This window comes from Chlorocebus sabaeus, chromosome 3 (assembly GCF_047675955.1).
Source record: "Chlorocebus sabaeus isolate Y175 chromosome 3, mChlSab1.0.hap1, whole genome shotgun sequence".
Taxonomy (NCBI): Eukaryota; Metazoa; Chordata; class Mammalia; order Primates; family Cercopithecidae; genus Chlorocebus; species Chlorocebus sabaeus.
The window spans coordinates 29,673,998-29,691,183 of record NC_132906.1 but is presented as its reverse complement, the minus strand read 5'-3'; the positions used below and the strand labels follow the sequence as shown (position 1 = coordinate 29,691,183).

The window sequence follows — 17,186 nt, the reverse complement described above, 5'->3', positions numbered from 1 at the left end:
AACAGAAACAGGGCTGAAATATGCCCCTTGCTTGCCATGTTGCGGGCAACATAAGAAAGAGAGAAGAGAGGAGAGAAAAGAGAGGACAGAAGAGAGGAGAGAAGAGCTGTGGTCCTTGGGGGAGCCCAGACCTAGGAGCTCCCTGTGACACCCTCTTTGGGGTTCTGTGGCTCCTGGCATCTCCAAGCTTCCAGGTGCCACTGCATTCCCTGGCGCCAGCTGTGGAAGCTGCTTGCAGTATACCTGGTCCAGCCACAGCCTTGCAGGGAGCCAGCCCCTGGAGCTGCCTGCCCTGTTGCAGCTGGCATGCCTAGCTGTGCGCAGTGGCTGGACCCCATGCTTGCTTGCTCACACACCCCTCTCTGCTTCGCACCTGGCTTCCACTTGGCAGGTGTGGGATCCAGGCCAGGAGTATGAGCAGGGCGCAGCCTGCTGGGCCTGGGGGCAGAATGAGCCCAGCAGGCCTGACCAAAACTCGGGCAAAGGTGACATTTTTCCAGCTGGAAAAGTGACACTCCAAGGATCCTGTGACAACGACTCCACTGAAAAATGATTTCGAATAACTGTAATAATAGGTAAGGTAATTGTGAATGCATGTTAATCTTCAGTAGTCTAGTTTGATTCCTTTCAAACATTGCTTTGTACTTAGCAACCCAACTGAAAAATAAATCTCCAATTCATAAGGGAAAAAAACCTCCTTAGATTGGAATAAAGGCCCTCTACTGTCTAGATCTCACCTGTGTTTCTAGATCTTGTACTATTCTATATGTACGTGATGCTCCAACCTAGCTGTAACTTCACTGTTCCTCAGGAAGCCCTCGGTAATGCTGTCCTAACTTCCTTTCTTCACATTTTCAATGTCGGGAAGATCTTTTCACTAGCAGCTTCCCCTTCCTTTACCCGTATCCAAATCCTACCAGTCCTTTAAGACAGTGTTTCTTAAACCTGTATAATGTACAGCCTCCTAAAATAAATTCTTATGATCCTGGAGAATGTTTTCAGTAGGCTGGGGACCACAGACCAGTTTGAAAAGCACAAATATAAAGAACTAAAGACCAATTGTATAAAATTATGCAAATGATCACGTTGAAAGAAAAATTTTATCTTTATAATTGGTAAAATAACTTGTATTTTGCCATAGAACTCTGATTCTTATCTTCAGATCTATGATCTGTTTAAGAAACACTACTTTAAGGCAAAGCGGAAACATACCGACCTTGGAAAATGTTCCTGCATCACACCAAGTCGATACATTTTTATTTTTTCTGATTTGGTGTCTAACAACTTTCTGCGTTGGAGTAGCTAGTAATATCTAGTATTTTCCTAGAAAACATAAGCTCTTTGAATACAGGGACCACATTTTATTTATTTTTTATATACACCACACCTAATACACAGTACGTCCTCAGGAAGTATTGGCTGTAAAACCTATATTCCATACTCTTATTTTGTAGTCCAAATCTCTTTAAAATATCACACTTCTTCTATTGTCCATACTCTTATAGAAGAGTATATTACTCAAATAGCTCTGCTATAAATTAACAGTAAGTTTCAGAAGTTATCTTAAAGTTAAAACTCCAAGTCACGAAACTCAGATTTTTTAAAAGTGCCACAAAGTGTCTCTTCTGTGTCAATGTTAATAGAACCTTTTCTTTAAACATCAGTAGACAAACTAAGAATTTCCAGATAAAGAACAAACTCTGGAAAAACAGGGCTAGTGGGAGAGGCCCTATAAATACCTACCTAGTCTTACAAGTGCTGTCTCTAACTCAGCTTGTATTTAAGGCAGTTTCTTCAGTTTTTCAACTAATGTGTTTGAGAAAACTGTTTTCCTTGGACATGCAGGCGTGGACTCCTTACTTCAGGTAAGGTGACAGCAGCTTGATAGAGAATGCCTTCCATCCCACGGCATTTGGGACGAGGCTGAAGGAAAGACACAGGCGGGGTTACGGGAAACCCATGCTCTGCGCCATCTGGACAAGCTGAAGTCAGTTTTTCCGCTTTCACACGAGGTAATGGATTATGATGGGCTCAGGTCCGCTTTAGCTCTGAAACAGGTATTCTATGGCTCTAGGTAAACACGGCATGAGACAGGTATTTCTCTGGTAGGATCAGTTGTATTTCCCAGAGAATAAAACGGGCAACAAACCATTTATCGATATGTGAATCGTCCCCTAGGCCCTATTTGGGGCTGGATAAAGAAAAAGAAGGTTTGCTTCCTTTTTGGCGGGTCCTCCAACGACAGAGTTCATGGCCCGCTGCGGGTCCAACTTCCACCTCTCGTCGCTCCCCCGAGGACGAGCGAGGCTCCGGGCGAGGACAGCCCCTCAACCGCACTCCCCAGAGGGAGCTCTGTGACTCGCAGAGGAGATTAGTCCCCGGTCATAAACAACCTCTCACTTCCCCTCCCCCGCGCCCGCCCGCGCCCGCCCGCGCCGGGGCGGCCCTACGAGGCCCAGGAACCTCCTCCAGCGCCCGCGAGGCCCCGAGTCCTCGGGAGGGCGGCTGCGGACCTGTCCTCTTCTCCTAACCAGGTGTTTGTCCACTTTACTCAGCCCTTCTTACTCGTCCACAATACAGCCACCTCAGAGGGGGCGGCTGACGCCAGCCCCTTTTTCCCTTCTCTCGACCCCAATCACCTCCAGCAGCCAAAGAGAGGCCGGCGGCCCTGACGCGCAGGCTCACCGTCGCGGCCGGCGCGCGCGCGGACGCGTCCCCCGCCCCCACCTCGCGGTTCTTCCGCGGTTCGGCCCCGCCCCTTCCCGAAGCCCGCCTCCGGGTCGGCCCGCCCGCCCGCTCGCGCGCACCCGACGCCCCGCCTCCGCGCGTGCTCAATAACTGTCCCCGGAGCCGGCCTGCAAGCTTCCCCCGCCCCTGAGCTGTTTAAATATGCTAATGAGAGGGCAGGGACTAGCCAATAGAACGGCGAGGCGATGTATCACGTGGCTCGGGGACGTGTCAGGGGCGGAGCCTCCGCAGCCCCTGCCCGAGTTAAAACCGGAGTGTGAGAGAGAAAAGCGCTTCAGTAGCGAGAGGGGCTGAGAAAGTGGTGACACTGCTGGGGTGCGGAGGGAGTCCCTGAAACTTCTCCCAACAGCCCCAGGGCCAATCTCCCCTCAGCCCACTCCCCTCTTCGCCAGCTCCCAGGTCCCCACTCCCTGTACCGGGGGTGGGGTGGGGAGCCAGGCCCGTCTCCCGCTGGGACACACACAGGGGCCGGGAGCGGGGACGGGACCCCCGAGGCGGGGGGGACGGACCGACAGACAGACGGCTGGGCGCCCGCCCCAGCGGGCAGGCAGGCAGGAGGAGGCGGAGGCGGGGGTACGACGGGGAGGACTGGGTCTGGGGAGTTTCCTCTCAACTATCGGGGGAGAAACTCCCCGCAGCCGGAGGAAAGACCCAGACGGTGTTTTCCTCCCGGGGGCCGCGCACCCCCGCCCCGCGTAGCGGCGGTCGCCGCCACCGGCGCCTCCACCTCTACCATCTCCTCTTTCTCCACCACCTCGGGCCCCGGTGTCCCCGGCCAGCACTATGCCCATCTTACTGTTCCTGATAGACACGTCTGCCTCTATGAACCAGCGCAGCCATCTGGGCACCACCTACCTGGACACGGCCAAAGGCGCGGTAGAGACCTTCATGAAGGTACCGACTGACCGAGTCCGGGCGGCGACCCCGGCCCGGCGGCCCGCGGGCGGCAGGGTGGGGGAGGGCGGCCAGGGCGGGGGTGTCGGGGACCTGACTGCGGGAGCTGCCGGGCTCGGGGACCCCCTCCCCCACCGCGCGGGCGGGCGGGAGCTGCGAGCCGGGCTCGGCCGGGGCCCGGGTTCCGGCCCCGGGCGGTGTGTGGGGAGCGATCTGTGTGTTGGGGGCGGCGTGGAGGGGTGGCCGCTGCGTGTGCGGTACTGTGGGGGCGGCGGGGCCGCTGGGCGCCCCTTCTCCGCCTCGTAACCTCGCCTCTGTGCTTCCCTCTCGCCCGCCCTGTTCCTCCTCCCGTCCCGCAGCTCCGTGCCCGGGACCCTGCCAGCAGAGGAGACAGGTATATGCTGGTCACTTTCGAAGAGCCGCCCTATGCTATCAAGGTAACAGCCCTCGCCCTCCCCCTTTCCTCCCTTCCCTTCCCTGTTCCTTCCTCGCTCGCCCTCCCCGCCCCCCCATTCACCCTTCATTATGCTCCCCTCCCCCACCCGCTGCGCTCCCAGCCGCTGAGGTCTCTTCCCTGCGGGCTCCCACCCCCTCCCCCGCTCGGCAGCGTCCTAGCGCGGCGCGGAGTCGCGGGGCCACCGCCGTCCCCTCCCGGCCCGGCCCGGCGGCTGCGGCGGCGGCGGCGGCGGCGCTGCGATCAACATGGCCGACATTTCCCCTCCGCGGCGTGAGCGGCAGCAATGAACTGTGGGGGATATTTATTCAAGTTAGCCGGAGTGACAGCCGGGCCCGGCCGCGCACAGCCCCGGTTTGCATTAAAGGGGAATCGGCCCGGCCGGCACGGGAGCCAAATACGGGGCTGCCAGGATTGGTCTTGTCAAATTCGTCCTAAGAGGGCCGGTGGGACAGCTGCAGGTTAACTTCCTAAGTCTGGCTCCCATCTGCTTCCACTAGTACGTTCACATACCCAAATTTTGGGTATTAGATTAGGTAGTAAATTTGTCAGTGAAGTTATAAAGTATTAAGGTTGTTAACTACCAAAACCTAGAGAGGAAGCAGGTTTATTCCTGGGCCACCTTTCGAGGAGAGTTTCCTCAGCAGTGGTACAGTATTAACACGTTAACCAAGCCAAACCAACCAAAAGTGAAGCTGCTACTTGGTGACTGTCAGATTATAACGGCTGTGTGTACATGGCTTTAAAAAATGAAAAAAAAAAAAAACTTACATTTTTCTTTTCAGGCTGGATGGAAAGAAAACCATGCAACGTTTATGAATGAACTGAAAAACCTTCAGGCTGAAGGACTTACGACTCTTGGCCAATCCCTAAGGACAGCTTTTGATTTATTAAATTTAAATAGATTAGTAACTGGCATAGACAACTATGGGCAGGTAGGTTGAATAATAAGGTGGCAAAATAGTTGATTTTTCATTTTGTGGAAAAACAGTCCAATCCAAAAACTACATAACATGAAATGCACATATAAAACATTCCAGATTAAAATAGAATATGCACATTGTTCAAAGGCAAAACTCTTACCCTACTATATATATTTTACATCCCTCATTTTTTCCCCTTTTAAAATACATTTGTATTTAGGATTAGAATCTGAATCTTTTGCTAAAAATTTGACATACATTGATTTTAATCCCTTGAAAGTTCACTAAAGACCTAAAAGGGAAAGCATCGTACCTCACCACATTCAAGTTGTGTGTGCAACTATTGTAGTGACTTACAGACACTAGTTAGTAGTCTTCATTTCTATATTAGTAAAGATGTTAGAGGAAATTAATCTGTTTGTTGCATCAGGGTTTAATGTGATCATGCTGTATAACTATTCTGAAAGGTAAGAAGATTTTCACTGGAATACGGTCACTGGCTGAGAACATTAAGTTTTCTCCTTTTGAAGCATACACAGTTAACTATTGCAGGAAGAATTCTGAATTAAATTTCAGGCCCACAGTTTTAATTTAAACTCCAAACCCTTTGCAAAAAAGACTGCTGGAAAATATGAAAGAACCCTTCGTTTCTTAACCCCCACAGGTCCTTTTATTTCACTTACTTTCATCTATTTGAGGGTGAGAGGAGCTTTAAATCAACAACAATTCACTAAGGAATAATGCAAGGTGGTCCATTGTAACATTTTATGATATCTTTGCCCTGGAAATAAGAGATACTGAACAACATATAATGTTACATGTAACAAAGGAATATTATTTCCAAGGAGCTCAATTCTTACGTTGTAGTGAAAAGCACTATTCCTATAATTATATATTGGGTATATGTTGTGTTCTTTTCCCAAGTCCCACAGTCCCTAGTTTTGTGAGTTTCATCCATTTCAGGGAAATTCTTTCTGTGACTACAACGTTTATTTGCTTCCTATTGAAGGAAATGAACTTGTTTCTGTTTTAGGAAATTTTAAGCTCCTTAGGGATAACTTCAGTGCTTAAGTATCTTTGGAAATAGCTGAATTTAGTCCTAGAACATTTAAAGTATACATTGAAATTCAGAGTGAGCTTACCAAATTGAACTTCCATCGTTTAATTAGGTAAATATGTACTTTCTTACTACATTAATACTTTTGTGTTTTTCCCATCTCTGCTGCTTTTATTTTTGCAACTTTTAGTAATTTAGGTATATTTGCAATGACCTTTTTGGTTTGTTTCTGTAAAATAATAGTAGATTTCTTTCTCTCTTATATTTCTTTGTGATATGTAGCGCAACACAGTCTTATTGCTTAAAGTTTTCATCTTTACCTCTTTGAGTTCAAAGAGGTATTTAAAACTTGCCATTATTTGGTTACCTTGATTTGGTTGTCATGTTGTTAGTGTTATGGCAGAACTATTAGTTTCCTCTTTTTCTGCATCACATTTCATAAGTGGTCAAGGCATTTGGACACATTCACCTCCTACTACCTAGCACAAATACTTCTTAGATTGCTTCCTTCAAAAAACTGCTTGTCATGGAGAGGCTGAGGACATTTGTAATTTAAACTTGTATTTTCCTTTTCCCAGTTGATATCTGCCCCCAGGGAACACTTTAGTTCTTATCTGTAAGGCTTATAAAAACTTTGAGGGAAAGGTGGTCCTGTGCTGTTACCACTTTGACCAAGAGAAAAACCTGGAGATTGGGATGTTTTTGCATGTTAGGATTTATTCAACAACAGGGAGAGATGATGCTTCTCACTTATTTTGATGAATCAGCAAAGATTGCAAGGCATAATATTATTGCTTATGTCTTGAATTGGCACATTAAAAATGACACTAGCCTTAAAATAAGCCACTGTTTTCAAACGAAAATGATAATTTGAGTAAAGAGTATTTAATTGGAAGAAAACATTCTTCCAGAAGATTTTTTTCATCATAAAACTATCTGATTTAAATATTTCACGTTTTCTGTTCACAAAAAGGATAAATGATTAGGAATTTTGGATGTCTCAAATATTTAATACTAAATATTGTTCATGTGTTTTCTTCTTTGTAAAAGTACTTTGTATCTGCCTGTTTTCTGTGGAATACTTTTATTTTGTAACTTCAATGTTTTTACATAAGTATTTCCCCTTTCCTGCTCTATACTAGGATCTGTGGCGTTCACAGTACTACTTGTATGTAATGTTAGTAGTTGAAGGAAATGAGAAAAGATTAGGTGGAAGATAGAACATATGTATTTTATAGAATATCTAAAAACTTTAATGTTCTGAGTTACTTTCTTAAATGTCTATGGGTTAATATATATATGTTTGTATATTTATATAGATATCCACCATTCTGCCACATATATGCACATATATGATTTTTCATAACTAATTACAAGACTATTAAACCTATATTGCATTTGTTAGTTAACATACCTACAGATAAAACATCTTTGAATTATTAGCTAGGATGCTGTCAGAATTTGCAGGGCATTAGTAAGGTTAAAGTAGCTGAGAAAAAAGAATGGTTCTTAGTGAATGTTTTCCTCAAGCACTTTGGATATCCTACTAAAAAATTCCATGCCTATAGATGTTCTTATAAATATTTAATTTTGATAATCAGTACCATTTACTGATATTTCTACAGTAATGGAACAATGCGTAGCCTTTAGTCAATCTTTTCCTTTATAGCAGTACTTTATTAAATTGCATATAATTGCAGATAAATTTGATACATAATTTTTTCACATGTGTTCAACAGAGTTTCAAATAACGCTGATCCTTTGAGAGCTGCTGAAAGTCTGAACCAGCCTTAATATCTAAAATTAGGAAATGTATAAAATGAGAGATCTGATTAAAGTTTTATATGTAGATGAGTTAATTTTCATATTGTTACAGGTCATCCTGTTTTCCATCAATATATATATGTATATTTTTTGAGACAGAGTTTCTCTCTTGTTGCCGATAATGGAGTACAATGGCGTGATCTCGGCTCACCGCAGCCTCCTCCTCCCAGGTTCAAGCCATTCTCGTGCTTCAGCCTCCTGAGCAGCTGAGATTACAGGCTTGAGCCACCATGTCTAGTTAATTTTGAATTTTTAGTGGAGACTGAGTTTCTGGTCAGGCTGGTCTCGAACTCCTGAACTCAGGTGATCCGCCTGCCTTGGCCTCCCAGAGTGCTAGGATTACAGGTGTGAGCCACAGTGCGCAGTCCAGTATTTTCAACATTGTCTTTTTTTCAGTAAATTAGGTGAGTTAAGATTAGCCAATAAATCTTACTCTGGCCTGTAAGTCCATTTTTGTTACTGACCTGACTCCACACCCCCGCTACCTGAAGTATACTAGTACTAATTAAATAGTTCCAGAAGTTAGAATGGCACCTTTCCTACTATATGCCCTTGGTGAAGACAATCCTTGACAGATATCTTAAAAGGAGATAAAATATGTGCTTAATTTTTTCAGGAGTTTCTGTGGTGAATGTTTACCTCATTGAAAAATGGTGACTTTCAGACAATGTCAAATTTAATGATTCTCGGGGAAAAGAATTTTAAAGAATTTTATTTTTGAGCATAAAGGTCTACTTTGTAAACTTAGGAGATAATACAGTTATAGTTCTAATACTACTTTTTTTTCCTTTACCTAAATAGTACCCATTTAATAGATGGTGTGAAATACAGGCTTTGAAGGCTGGCAGGTGAAGTAGTGAGAACTCCATTTCCATTTAGGTGTTTGGTTTCTCTTAGATTATCAACAAATATATGAATAAGAGTTTGATATTTATTAAGCTATAGACATCTTTTCAAATGAAAGTCAGTTAATTACTATACCTGAAATACTGCTGTGTTGAATATAAACTGGAAACACAATGATGAATGGTATTTTGTAAATTTTTTAATTCCTTTAATTAAAAATTTTTTTTAAGTTGTGGTAAGAAACACCTGACAAAATTTACCATCTTAACCATTTTTAAGTGTGCAGTTCAGTAGTGTTAAGTATATTCATATTGCTGTGCAACCAATATCCAGAACTTTTTTATCTTGCAAAATTGAAACTCTGTGTCGAGTAACTCCCAGTCCCTGGAAACCTCTATTCTAATTTCTGTTTTTATGAATTTGTCTACTCTGGATATCACAGTTAAGTGAAATCGTACAGTATTTGCCTTTTTAGACAGGCTCATTTCACTTATCATAATGTTCTCAACATTCATTTATGTTTTAGCATGTCAGGATTTTCATCTTTTTTAAGGCTGAATAATACTCTATTGTATGTACCACGTTTTGCTTGTCCACATATCCCTTGATAGTCACTTGGGTTGCTTCCACTTCTTGGCTGTTGTGAATAATGCTGCAATGAACATGTGTGTGTAAATAACTTTTTGAGATCCTGCTCGTAGTTCTTTTGGATATATACCCTGAAATGAAATTACTGGATCATATTGTAATTCTATTTTAAATTTTTTGAGGAAGTACCATACCGTTTTTTATAGCAGTTGTACCATTTTACATTCCTACCAACAGTGCACAAAGGTTACACTTTCTATATATCTTCACTAACACAATTTTCTATTTTTCTTTGACGTTAGCCATCCTAATGGGTGTGAGGTTGTATCTCACTGTGGTTTTTATTTACATTTCCCTAATTATTTATGTTAAGCATCAACATACGCTTGTTGGCCATTTGTACACCGTCTTTGAAGACAAGTCCTTTGCCCATTTTAAAATTGTTTTTTGTTGTTGAGTTTTAGGATTTCTTTATATTTTCTGGATATTAATCCCGTATCAGATATATGATTTGCAAATATTTTCTCCCATTATGTAGTTTGCTTTTTCACTCTGTTGTTTCTTCAATACACAAAGTTTTTAATTTTTATATGGTCCAATTTATGTATTTTTACTTTTATTGCCTGTACCTTTGGTGTCTTCCACAAAATCATTGCTAAATCCAATGTCACTGAAGCTTTTCTCCTGTGTTTTAAGAGTTTTATAGCTTTAGATCTTCTGTTTAGGTCTTTAATCTATTTTGAATTAATTTTTGTATATGGTATAAGGTAAGGGTCCAACTTCATTCTTTTGCGTGTGGATATCCGGTGTCCTCCACCATATGTTGAAGAGACTGCCCTTTCCCCGTTGAATGGTCTCTGCAAATCCCTAAACTTTTGAACCTCAATAATTATCGTTGGTGGAGAGGGCACTCTCCTGTCAAACTTGCTTAAATGTTTTTTCCCCATCTTTATTGTGTAAAAGAAGAGCAATGGCTGGAAATGTGAAAATTGGAATCCCAATCTTGGCCTTGCCATTGAATTATTATGTAACATTGAGCATTCACATTACTATTTTGAGCCTCTGCTGCTGCTTATTCCAAGTTGGCAATAATGAAGCCATTGTACCTTTAATATAGAATTGATGAGAGATTTAAATGGGATGATATATTTAAAATGTACTTTAAAAATTAGGATGTGCTCACTAGACAAAAGCATCCTTTTCCCCCAAAAGATTAGTTATTTACCTCATTTTCTATTTTTTTCAGCTTTAAATTTGAAATTAAAATTATAAAAATCTTTAAAGCTGATTATTACTTGCTTTAAAAATCTGTTAGTATCATGAAGTGTATATTTTGACTTGAGCTTTGTATTATATCCCAGAAAAGCAGCTGTGAAAGAAAAGTAATATAACTTGGCCAAAGTTGTCTCAGTGGCATTTAATAAGCATAGGATGGTGTTTTTAAAGAAGTGTTAAATGAAAACAATTTAAATGATTTAGCAGATAAGTCAGAAAGTTATTCTTTTGCAAGAATACTTAAGTGAAAAAAGCATGCTTTAGGATTCTTTCAAATAGGGAGCTCCCCCTAGTGCGTTTTAGATGAGATTTACACAAGTTTGATTTGCAGGGAACCTTTTAGGAGCACATCTGTTGGGTAAATCAAGGGATGTTTTAATAAGATTTAACTGAGCTCAAAGTAGTACAAAATGAATATGATTTATTTCCTATAGAGCATTAATTTAATGGTGCTATAATTTAAATGGAAAGGAATATCCCCAAACCCAGATTTTATTTTCTTTCAAAGTATTTGCTACAATGTTTCTTCAGAATTTTATACTCTAAATCTGTTTTGTAAAAGAAAAAAATTCTCCAGTCATGAACTAAAAAAAAAAAAAAAAAAGGAAAAGAAAAATGAACTATCCTAAGGACGTTACTGCCACCTTTTTTTTTTCTTTAGGTGGCGTTTCACTCTTGTTACCCAGGCTGGACTGCAATGGCGTAATCTTGGCTCGCTGCAACCTCTGCCTCCCAGGTTCAAGCAATTCTCCTGCTTTAGCCTCATGAGTAGCTGGGATTACAGGCTCCCACCACCACCCCCAGCTAATTTTTATGTATTTTTAGCAGAGACGGGGTTTCGCCATGTTGGCCAAGCTGGTCTCAAACTCCTGACCTCAGGTGATCCGCCCACGTCGGCTTCCCAGAGGGCTGGGATTTACAGGCATGAGCCAGCGCGCCCGGCCATTATTGCATTCTTAATTAGAAATTGTTTGAAACAAATCTTAAATGCAAAAGTCAAAAATAGGCTGGGTGCCATGGTTCACACCTGTAATCCCAGCACTTTGGGAGGCTAAGGCAGATGGATCACTTGAGGTCAGGAGTTTGAGACCAGCCTAGACAATGTGGTGAAACCCTGTCTCTACTGGGGAAAAAAAAAAAAAAATTAGCTGGGTGTGGTGGCATGTGCTCGTAGTCCTAGCTATTCGGGACTTTCCCAGTTGGAGAATCACTTGAACCCTGGAGGTGGAGATTGCAGTGAGCTGAGATGGTGTCACTGCACTCCAGCTTGGGCAATAGGCTGTCTCAAAACAAAAAAACAAACAAAAAACCAAATAATAGATTCTACTTCTCCTTTAAAGAGCGTTTTACTTTCTTTAGATATAGGAGAATGTCGATAATTATGTATTAAATTATATACAGCTGGAAATTAAAAGATCAGGAACAAATCTAATATTTGACAGAATTGAACTTATGTATTTTGAATTAAGGTCATTTGTGGTCAAAATTAGTTAAAAGGATTATTTAGTCTTGTTTAGTCATGTTCATGTCAAATTTCTCCAAAGAGATTATATAATATTTTATAATTTGAAATGTTTCTCAAATATATAAATGTTTCTCAAATATATGATTTTTGGCTATGATAACCTTGACTCAGATTTATACTCTACAATTAGTCCTGGTGGACTTTTCTTGTTTTTTGGGGCTTTTTAATTTAAAAAATTTTTAGATACAAAGTCTCTCTCTGTTACCTAGGCTGGTCTTGAACTCCTGGGCTTAAGCAGTCTTCCCACCATAGCCTTTGGAGGAGCTGGGACTGCAGGCTCTTGCCATTGTACTCAACTTAAAGAAGTAATTCCCTCATATAAACTTTATATTTGTTTAGTCTTACTATTAGTCTATCAAAGTTTGCCATGGTTGCCAGACTTTAAACAAAATACTAATTTTTAAAAGAATTTTGTTTTGGTTTGTATTTTCTGATCTTTCTCTAACATTTTTACTGAGATGTAATTTAAATACACAAATCTGAAGTGTGAAACTTAGTGAATTTTAAAATATACACTCTTAAAAAAATTGAACATTTGTATCTACTGACAAGTTTTAATTACTGTCAGTAGTTTTATTATGATTATTTTCATAGGGCTTTACAATGGAAATTATTTTAGAAGTTTACTCAATTTTCCTCATTTTGTAGGTAAAGAAAAGGCCTAGAAAGGTTAAGAGGCTTAATTTCTACACATTTATGAAATATTTTAAAAAATTGTAATTGGTGATAGAACAGTTATGCAAATTTTATTAAGGATTTGTATATTATTTAATAACATTTTATTTAAATGTATAACCAGTGGATCTGATTTGCTTTCTTCAGTTTTGTCTATAGTTCTATAATGCAGTATGATTTCTTTCAGTTCTTGTTTGAAAGTTACACTTCTCATTTTGTCTCTGTTACATTTAGTCTTTCTTGTAACATTCTATCTAAATACTGTTTGTTACAAAATTAACTTTAGTTGGATTCCTTCCTCCCTTTGTTTGGCAGAAAGTAAATGAATTTAGGGCAGCCGTCCCCAGCCTTTTTGGCACCAGGCTGGTTTTGTGAAAGACAGTTTTTCGATGGATTGGTAGAGGTGGTTGGGATGGTTTCAGATGAAACTTTTCCACCTCAGGTCATCAGGCATTAGAGTCTCACAGGAGCGCATAACCTAGACCCCTTGCATGCACAGTTCACAGTAGGGTTTGTGCTTCTATAAGAATCTAATGCTGCTGCTGATCTAACAGGAGGCAGAGCCCAAATGGTAATGCTCACTTGCCCATTGCTCACCTGCTGTGCTGCCCATTCCTAATAGGGTCCGGGGGTTGGGGACCCCGATCTAGGGAATAAACCAGGGAAGACTTCTTAGTGGCATCTGAAGAATAAAAGTTTACTGAGAACCCAGAACCATTTGCAGGTTAGGAGACAATGCAGAGTGAAGATCATGATCAATGGCCAGATGCGTTGGCTCATGCCTAGTAATCCCAGCACTTTGGGAGGTTGAGGCAGGTGGATCACCTGAGGTCAGATGTTCGAGACCAGCCTGGCCAAAGTGGTGAAACACTGTCTCTACTAAAAATACAAAAATTAGCCAGGCATGGTGGCGGGTGCCTGTAATCCCAGCTACAGGCACCCTCAGGAAGCTGAGGCAGGAGAATCGCTTGAACCCAGGAGGCGAAGGTTGCAGTGAGCTGAGATTGTACCATTGCACTCCAGCCTGGGTGACAAGAACAAAACTCCATCTCCAAAAAAAAAAAAAAAAATTCATGGTCAGAAACATAGGAGGGGCTGTCCCTGTGGCTCACACCTGTAATCTCAGCACTTTGGGAGGTTGAGGAGGGAGGATCACTAGAGGCCAGGAATTCGAGTCCAGCCTGGCCAACCTAGTGAAACCCCATCTGTACCCAAAACACAAAAATTAGCCAGGCATGGTGGTGCATTCCTGCAATCCCAGCTACTTAGGTGGTTGAGGCAGGAGAGTCGCTTGAACCTAGGAGGTGGAGGTTGCTGTGAGCCAAGATTGTGCCACTGCACTCCAGCTTGGGTGACAGAGTGGGACTCTGTCTCAAAAATAATAAAAATAAAAAAAGTGAGGGGAGACCTGGGGACATAAGGGATAGTTGACAGGATTTTATACTGTAATTAAGGCCTAGATTCTAATAATATACATACGTATTTAATGGCACTTTTTGATTTTGTGCTTCTTAGTTTAAGTTTCTGATGTGTAGCTAGTTAATATAGGGCTATTAACCTTGTTCATTAGTCGATTTTTCCAATGTAGTATGCCAACTAGTATTAGGGTTACATTTATAACTTTTTTCCTGGAGAGTTTTTTAATGAATTAACTACCATATTTTCATTTAACTTTAGGTAGTTTCGAAAATTTCTAAGCATTATGTCTTAAGATTCAGAAAAATAAGACCAGATCCACTTACGAATTTCCATTCCATTCATGACCTGACAAGTCATATAACCTCTCAGCCTCACTTTCCCCACTAGACAAATAGAATGAAAAGACCTATCTTGCGGAATTGTGATAAAGATTAAGGGATGTACAACATAATTTATTATTGTAATACAACCTATTAATCATTTTTATGAATTTTCTCTTGAATTTTAAAAATTAAAATTATGGGGTACTAGAGGTTTTTTTAATGTTGCTTTTTTCAGAACAAGGAGCATGGTGATATGGAAAGAACTGCTGTATTAGAACTGACTGTGGCTCGTTCTGTCACTCACTAGCTTGTATTGTATTGAAAAGTCCCTTAACCTCTCTGAGCATCAAGTTTCTCATCCATAGAATTGTGATTATACCAACCCTTAAATTTTGTGAGGATTCGAAGTAATATTTGTTAATCATCTCGCAAAAGTGCCTGCGAGGCACATGGTAGGAGCTCATTTATGATGATGACCATCATCTCCAATATTATGGTAAACACTGAACAGGATAAAAGCTTTTTAGTCTGAAACTTTTGACAAAAACAGAATTAAGGTTGTTCCATAACCCATCATATAGTCATGTATCGCTTAACAATGGAGATATGTTCTGAGAACTGCACCATTAGGCAGATCTGTTGTGGGAACATCATAGAGTATACCTACAGAAACCTAGATGGGATAGACAACTATATACCTAGGTTATATGGTGTATGACCCATTGCTCCTAGGCTATACATCTACCCGTATAGCATGTAACTGTACTGATTGCTGTAGGCAGTTTTTAACACTTGCAAGCATTCATGTCTCTGAACAGATATAAACATTGACAAATACAGTAGAAATATGGTATGAAAGATTTAAAAATGGTATACCTGGATAGGGCACTTACCATGAACGTAGCTTGCACACTGGCAGTTGCTCTGGGTGGGTGAGTGAGTTTGTGGTGAATGAAGTGAAGGCCTGGAACAGTACACTGCTGTAGACTTACTGTACACTTAGGCTACACTAAATTTATTAAGGAAAATTTTCTCTCTGCAATAATAAATTAACCTTAGCTTACTGTAACTTTATAAACTTTTAAAGTTTAAAAATTTTTTAACCTTTTTTAGTAAGAGTTAAGATACAAACACAGCTGTAAAAAATACTTGTATCCTTCTGTGTTTTTCTATTTTTTTAATTTTTGTTTTTTAAAAAAAAAAACTTTTTTTTTTTTTTTTTTTTGAGACAGAGTCTTGCTCTGTCACCCAGGCTGCAGTGCAGTGGCGCCATCTCTGCTCACTGCAAGCTCCGCCTCCTGGGTTCACGCCATTCTCCCGCCTCAGCCTCCTAAGTAGCTGGGACCATAGGTGCCTGCCACCACACCCGGCTAGTTTTTTTTGTTTTTTGTTTTTTTTTTTTTGTATTTTTAGTAGATACGGGTTTCATTATGTTAGCCAGGATGGCCTCGATCTCCTGACCTCATGATCCGCCTGCCTCTGCCTCCCAAAGTGCTAGGATTACAGGCGTGAGCCACCGCGCCCGACCTTTGTTAAAAACTAAGACTCACTCATTATCCTAGGCTCACACAGGGTCAGGATCATTAAGATGTCAGGAAGTGATAGGAATTTTTCAGCTGTGTTATAATCCTACAGGACCACTGTCATGCATGTGGTGGCCTGTCATTGACCAAAATGTTATGTGGTGTGTTACTGTACATCCATCATGAGAAGACTTAAGTAACTGTCCAGTTTTTCTAGCTAAAGTAATTTTCAGAGCAAGAAAGGTTTTAAACTTCATTAAGAAAATTTAGAGTTTATTTCTAGGACTTTGTATATTTTAGAATTCACACTGGTGATGGTTGGGATGGGGGTGTAGGGGAGGTGCTTTTCTCCAGAAGAAATGTCAAGTGTAAAATGTATAATTCATTTTATTTGTTGTGTAGATTTATGTAGGAAAAGACCTAATAGGATAGGCCTAGGAAGGATTTTTTTCTATGAAGATTTTTTTTAAAGAGATAATTGTACATGAAAAGTACTATAACTTAAAAAATCTCACAGTTAAGAGGATTAGTTGTAACCAACAGACAAATTTATGTCAGTCTAGTGATTAGTCCTATCAAAAATTATTCGAGCCTTTACATACCTGTTTTTATTGCCTGTTTTATCTGTGACATTTTGACATCTTCCTTCTATTAGTTTTGCCCACTCCTAGTGAAGGTCCTTGGAAGGATTATATTTTCTATAAAACTTTATTATGGACATGAAAACAGTTCTGAATATGTGAGAAAAAGTAATTGTAGTACTATTAGGTGATGCAATTTGTAGCTAGGAAATGACAGGATTGATGCTGGTGTGTTAGAGTAAAACTTTGTCTTAAAGTGAGTGAACCTTGTTACGTACTAGGAAACAACAACAGTCTTATGGTTATTCTGGGGTTTCAACACTGGAAACATCTAATAGCAGAATTATTCTGAAATAATTGAAAACAATCTCTTTTAAATAAGGAATTGAAGATAGTTGAATATGTAGTGTGAAAGGTTAGGCTGCAAGTGACGGTGATGTTGCAAGATAATGACAAGGTACATTACTTTTGGATTATCAGGAATTAGCAAAATGATGTCTTGGTGTCCTCTGGTAATTTCTGAGTTGTGAA

General features: G+C 41.0%; 1 protein-coding gene and 1 long non-coding RNA gene across 9 annotated transcripts in view; one reads left to right on the top strand and one right to left on the bottom strand.

Moving 5' to 3' along the window:
* The window catches only part of LOC103214455 (uncharacterized), a 99,111-nt gene extending 96,400 nt beyond the window's left edge, over nucleotides 1–2,711 (bottom strand). Inside the window, exon 1 of the long non-coding RNA XR_012092587.1 lies at nucleotides 1,744–2,711. This is a non-coding gene — a long non-coding RNA (uncharacterized lncRNA). The remainder of the gene's footprint in view (nucleotides 1–1,743) is intronic.
* Nucleotides 2,712–2,932: 221 nt separating this feature from the next.
* The window catches only part of INTS6 (integrator complex subunit 6), a 200,408-nt gene continuing 186,154 nt past the window's right edge, over nucleotides 2,933–17,186 (top strand). For 7 of the 8 annotated variants that reach the window (XR_012092585.1, XR_005236459.2, XR_005236458.2 and 4 more), the window contains exons 1-3: nucleotides 2,933–3,642; nucleotides 4,002–4,079; nucleotides 4,882–5,031. Coding sequence is in view for 2 of the 8 variants with exons in the window: in XM_037986669.2 (XP_037842597.1) it covers nucleotides 3,532–3,642; nucleotides 4,002–4,079; nucleotides 4,882–5,031 (339 nt within the window). In the remaining 6 variants the exon portion in view is untranslated. The remainder of the gene's footprint in view (nucleotides 3,643–4,001; nucleotides 4,080–4,881; nucleotides 5,032–17,186) is intronic. The other variant, XM_007960440.3, reaches the window with a different exon arrangement.